We start from the raw sequence: 6,363 nt of genomic DNA, 5'->3' as shown, positions 1-6,363 counted from the left end.
GTGATTGTCCCTCACTCTGCCCAGCCCAGGAGTGACCCTCACAGGCAGGACCTGATGATTATCACCCTGGGGAGAGGTGACCTGATGTCCCCATTTCACAGCCACTTGAGCTCTTAACAAAGATCTGAGGCCTGTGGAGAGTGTCAGCAAGTAGGTGACAGGATGCTGGAAGGACTTACCATGGCCGAAGATCGATCCCTGGGGATTTTGCCCCTTTTTCGGCTTCTGCTTGGTGCAGAGACTGCGGACAGAGCTGATTTGCAGCAGCAGAGGCTTTTGAGGACTCGGCCGGGGCTGCGGTTTTTTTTTATTCCCAGAACCTGTTTACATTGAGTTGTATAAACTTCCTGCCATGTTCTCTGTATCTAGACATCTCCCGCACAAGCCTCGACCACCTTCCCTCAGCCCCAATGTCCCCTCATATTCTCTTATTACTTCCTATCTGGAGATTTCATGTATTTTCAGCCCTTTTCTGCCAAGTCCTGGGAGCCACAAGTATGTTCTAATATCCGCTGTACAGTGAGGAGTGAGAGGCCAGGGAGACAGTCAGCAGGCAGGGGAGAGCTGACAATCTCTGCTTTATAAGAGGAGGCTATGAGGACTGAGAGGGGCTGCACCGGGCAGAATATCCATCAGACTGCAATTATTGGGGGGCAGGAAGGACAGAAGGGCAACCTGGGACTTGTAGTTGCACAATATATGGGGGTGGAAATTGTAGAATTATAATCTGGTAAATGCAGAGAGATGGAAATAATATCCCCCAGAGTAGGATAGGAGACCCCGCGCCCCAGAGCAGGGTCAGCTCAGTGTCCACTCTGGTGGGGGATCTATGGGGGCAGAATGGAGATGAGATGTAATAAAGTGAGATAAATAGAGTTTAGGAGAGAGTTGGGCTGTTGCTCCTTTAAGTGACCCCCAGATACCGGGGGAGGGGAGAAGAGGGGGGTCAGTGGGCGGGGAGACCCTTCTTCTTACGTCTCTCTGTGAAGAGCCGACAGAGTCTGATGACAAGAGATAAGTAAAAGGCGATCACTCCGGAGGGCACAGTCCTGCTGCCATGAGAAGCAGCAAGAGGGGCAGAGCAGCACAGCAGTGAGCAGAGCTGAGGACCCCCAGACACAGCAGCACAGCAGTGAGCAGAGCTGAGGACCCCCGGACACAGCAGCACAGCAGTGAGCAGAGCTGAGGACCCCTGGACCTGTGAGCAGAGCCGAGGACCCCCGGACACAGCAGCACAGCAGTGAGCAGAGCTGAGGACCCCCAGACACAGCAGCACAGCAGTGAGCAGAGCTGAGGACCCCTGGACACAGCAGCACAGCAGTGAGCAGAGCTGAGGACCCCCGGACACAGCAGCACAGCAGTGAGCAGAGCTGAGGACCCCCGGACACAGCAGCACAGCAGTGATCAGAGCTGAGGACCCCTGGACCTGTGAGCAGAGGCGAGGACCCCCGGACACAGCAGCCCCTCTGTGAGCAGAGCTGAGGACCCCCGGACCTGTGAGCAGAGCTGAGGACCCCCGGGCACAGCAGCCCCTCTGTGAGCAGAGCTGAGGACCCCTGGACCTGTGAGCAGAGCCGAGGACCCCCGGACACAGCAGCCCCTCTGTGAGCAGAGCTGAGGACCCCCGGACACAGCAGCACCTCAGGACACGCACTTTGGAATCAGTCTCTTTCCTGCTCCATCTTTACGCACAAGTCCAGTGCAGCAGAGCCCCAGCAGTGAGCAGCAGAGCCCCAGCAGTGAGCAGCAGAGCCCCAGCAGTGAGCAGCAGAGCCCCAGCAGTGAGCAGCAGAGCCCCAGCAGTGAGCAGCAGAGCCCCAGCAGTGAGCAGCAGAGCCCCAGCAGTGAGCAGCAGAGCCCCAGCAGTGAGCAGCAGAGCCTTAGCCTCATCCAGACTTCCTGGGCACAGTCTCCCTTCTGCTCCATCTTTGCGCACCAGCTGAGGAGGCGCAGGATCCGTCCATCCCCGGCGCCAGCTCCGCTCCACATCCTGGTGACTGCCTGCAGCGCTGACAATGACAGCTGAGATCCAGCAGCCCCCAGCCCAGACCCCTGCACAGAGCAGCCCCATGTCAGCAGCTGCGGACAAGCACAGCAGCCAAACATCTGTCATGGAATCTGCTTCCTGCGCCACCAAGACCAAGAAGACCAACGCTGGCATCAGGAGGCCGGAGAAGCCCCCCTACTCCTACATCGCCCTGATCGTCATGGCTATCCAGAGCTCGCCCACCAAGCGGCTGACCCTCAGTGAGATCTACCAGTTCCTGCAGAGCCGCTTCCCCTTCTTCAGAGGGTCCTACCAGGGCTGGAAGAACTCTGTCAGGCACAACCTGTCCCTCAATGAATGCTTCATCAAGTTGCCCAAGGGCCTTGGCAGACCCGGGAAAGGGCACTACTGGACCATCGACCCCGCCAGCGAGTTCATGTTTGAGGAAGGGTCGTTCAGGAGGAGACCGAGGGGCTTCAGAAGAAAATGCCAAGCGCTGAAGCCCATGTACAGTATGATGAATGGCCTGGGCTTCAACCACATCCCAGACACCTACAGCTTCCAGGGGTCTGCAGGGACCATCTCCTGCCCACCCAACAGCCTGGCACTGGACAATGGCTTAGGGATGATGAACGGTCACTTGTCCGGTAATGTGGATGGGATGGGGCTCAGCGGGCACCCGCACCTGGCTGCCAATGGTGCCCACTCATACATGGGCAGCTGCACAGGGTCCACAGGAGGAGACTATTCCCACCATGACTCTGGCTCTCCTCTCCTGGGTGGGGGAGCAGTAATGGATCCTCATTCCGTCTACACAAGTCCTGCGTCTGCCTGGGCACCAACCTCTACTGCCCTCTCTGGAGGGGCCCCCTATATCAAGCAGCAGCCCCTCTCACCCTGCAACTCTGCCAACAACCCCCTGTCCTCCAGCCTCTCCTCACACTCCCTGGATCAGCCATACCTGCACCAGAACAGCCACAACTCGGCGTCAGACCTACAAGGTAAGTGCCCCCTGCTCTGCACTGGCACAAACCCCATAGACATCAACTGGCACAAACCCCATAGACGTCCACTGGCACTAACCCCATAGACATCCACTGGCACCAACCCCATAGACATCCACTGGCACCAACCCCATAAATATCCACTGGCAGTAACCCCATAGAAATCCACTGGCACCAACCCCATAGAAATCCACTGGCACTAACCCCATAGACATCCACTGGCACAAACCCCATAGACATCCACTGGCACCAACCCCATAGAAATCCACTGGCAGTAACCCCATAGAAATCCACTGGCACTAACCCCATAGAAATCCACTGGCACTAACCCCATAGACATCCACTGGCACCAACCCCATAGAAATCCACTGGCACTAACCCCATAGACATCCACTGGCACCAACCCCCATAGACATTAACTGACACAAATACCCCCAAAGATATCCACTGGCACAAACCCCCATAGACATTTACTGGCACAAACCCCCCAAATATATCCACTGGCGCACAAACCCCCATAGACATTAACTGACACAAAAACCCCATAGAAATCCACTGGCACAGACCCCTCATAACATTTAGTGTCTCTAAACCCCCATGACTATTTACTGGCAGCCCCCATAGACAGGCTGTACAACATGGAGTTGCCTATCAGGAATATTAGGGAGAGATTGGGTAGCTGCAAAGTAAGGATATTGTGGGATTGGATGGGGGTTGTAGTTCTTATAGTAGTTCTGGAGGAAATGAGGGAAATAAGGGGGAAGTTGTGTTCTGTGAATCTCCACATATGGGACATGGCAGCAGTTAGTGTGGAGACACCGGGTAATTATGGCTCCTGAGGGTGCAGCCTGTGTCTGTGGCCCTGGGCTCTGGGCGCCCTGTGCAGGGTGAGGTGTCAAAGGCCCCAAGTCACATTCATATTGTCCCCAAAGACCCCTCTCCTCTCAGCACCAGGAAGAAAAGGGGGAATGGAAACGAAACAGATGCAAAAAAAAACGAATTAATGATGATTATTAGAATATAATTACTAATAATATTCAGCTGATCTATCAGTTATAACATTACTATCTGCTCCAAAAAGATCCAGATATAAATCTCATCAAAGTGACTAAATCTAATGCAGCAGATACAAATCATCCTCCACAGCCTGAACCGTCACAGACGAGGATGATGAGGGTTATTATATTGAGGTTATTAGGGGATAATTAACAATTGATTTCAGATTTGGGAGGAAAACATAAAAAAAAAAAATAATGATAACTATTACTATAGAGAGATATTGCGGGTTATGATGGGGATGATGGGGATTACTGGGAGTTTCTCTGTTTTGCGCCTTCGTGAATTTCCACTAATAGATTTGAGCAGTTTCCTTCCACGACAATTAACATAATTGCTCCAAATAAGAGGTCGGGATTAGAGCTGTCCGCACTGATCTGTGTATATGTGTATATATGTATATATATATATATATATATATATATATATATATATATATGTGTATAGATATATATGCATGTATATATATATAAATATATATAGATGTGTAATCGACATAAAGTGAACAAAACACGCATATATACACACATTAATTATATATAATTTATATTATTTATAATTATTTCTCTACACAATTTGTCCCTTTACACAGTGATGATTGATCATGTTTAGTATATATATATACACACACACACATATATTATAAGCTAAAAATAATAATCACTGCGTAAAGGGACAAATTATGTAGAGGAATTATTATAATTAGTTGAAATGAGATATATTTTTTAAACTACAAATATAATTATAAAGTAATACATAACAGTGGTGGTAATACTACTATTTTTATGCATAATAACAATATCATTATTATTATTATTATATTAATGCTAATAATAATAGTAGCTAATAGATATTACTAGCAATTATAATTATCATTGTCAGCACATTTATATTCTGTGAATTCTTATTAGTACAATCATCATTATTAATATTACACCGCACTGTACCATTATTATTATTGTTATATTATTATCTGAATTAACATGGTCGTTGCCTTTGTGACACAATGAGTTGAATAATTGTATTTTTTGTGGACAGCTCCAGCTGTGATAGAACTACAAGTTGCAGCAATCTCCGGCAGTAATGGGGGTGCTGCACCTTGTAGTTCCCTTGCAGCAGCGGATTGCCCTGATGTCACTGACTGAGCCCTTGTGTCCCCCCAGGTGTGCCCAGGTATCACTCCCAGTCCCCCAGCATGAACGACAGGAAGGAGTTTGTCTTCTCCTTTAATGCCATGGCCTCCTCCATGCACGGGGGCAGCGGCTCCTACTACCACCAGCAGGTCAGCTACCAGGACATCAAGCCCTGTGTGATGTGAGGACCCCCAGCCGAGGACCCTGCAGAACTCCTGGACCCTCACCTTCTGCAGCTCAGCACTACAACGCTCATCATTTCCAATGGATGCCAATAAATTGAAGGACAATGCATGGTGCTGAGATACAGGGATGAGCTCACCTGAGACCCACCTGCAACAATGTATCCCCCAGAAACTAATGCATCTCCCAGCTGGGGGGTCTCCAGATCAGTGGTCCTGCTGCAGGGGGGTGGGCGCAGAGACTTTGTGGCACTTCTGATGTTTCCATATATTTATTGATCTTGTATCCTGTAGAAGCGGCGCCTCCTGCAGTTATCACCACGACTTTAGGGGCTTTTCTTGGCAATATTTGCCCTGTGAAGGTTTTGTTTTATTTTATTTTATTATTTTTTTTTTTACAATTTCAGTCACTGTAAATTCAGAAGAATCTATGTTCGATTTCTATATCACGATGGACTTTGCTATAAACGACTCTTTGTATTTTGGGAATAAAGTTTCCGATCTTATTTTTTTCTCTGCACTGTAAAAAAATTATAATTTTTTTGTGTCTGTAAATTAAAAAAAAAAAAAAAAAGGAAAAAAAAAAATCCAAATAAAATTTTTATTCTATTTGCTAATTCTAAGAGAAATTCTCATTATTTTATTTAATAGATGTCACGATAATGAGAAGATTGGTCATTATTCCCTTGTAAATGTCACAACTGAAATAGAATTATTTCTGTGTAATTATTAAATAATAAATGTGTAATTACCCCAAAACGGAGAAGAGGAGAAATCCAAGGAATCTGATGGTGAAACTACTACTCAAGTACTACAAGTACTACTACTACTAATAATAATAATATTATGTACAATAAAAATATATATATTGTGCTAGCAAAAAAATCGATGTAAATACTTTAATGCCCAAAATTGACAAAATTGTTCTAGGACTGATATCACTTCTAGAGTACCTTTGTCATTTTTGGGCTTAAAATAATAATAATAATATCTACATTATA

General features: G+C 47.6%; 1 protein-coding gene across 1 annotated transcript; it reads left to right on the top strand.

Annotated features, from left to right (window-relative positions):
- Positions 1–937: 937 nt before the first annotated feature.
- FOXF1 (forkhead box F1) lies at positions 938–5,979 on the top strand. Its single transcript, XM_073659917.1, has 2 exons — positions 938–2,988; positions 5,211–5,979. Exons 1-2 carry the CDS (start codon positions 2,016–2,018, stop codon positions 5,363–5,365), a joined length of 1,128 nt encoding a protein of 375 aa, XP_073516018.1. The 5' UTR covers positions 938–2,015; the 3' UTR covers positions 5,366–5,979.
- Positions 5,980–6,363: the final 384 nt, after the last annotated feature.

Source organism: Phyllobates terribilis, unplaced genomic scaffold, assembly GCF_046119375.1.
Source record: "Phyllobates terribilis strain yellow unplaced genomic scaffold, ASM4611937v1 Scaffold_14__1_contigs__length_39327217, whole genome shotgun sequence".
NCBI lineage: Eukaryota > Metazoa > Chordata > Amphibia > Anura > Dendrobatidae > Phyllobates > Phyllobates terribilis.
Note: the sequence above shows the minus strand (reverse complement) of the source record. Positions and strands in the feature narration are given on the sequence as shown.

Coding starts and splice junctions, on each gene's coding strand:
- FOXF1 (XM_073659917.1), top strand. CDS start 2,016: ATGACAGCTGAGATCCAGCAGCCCCCAGCCCAGACCCCTGCACAGAGC. Junction 2,989..5,210: donor CTCGGCGTCAGACCTACAAG/GTAAGTGCCCCC, acceptor GTGTCCCCCCAG/GTGTGCCCAGGTATCACTCC.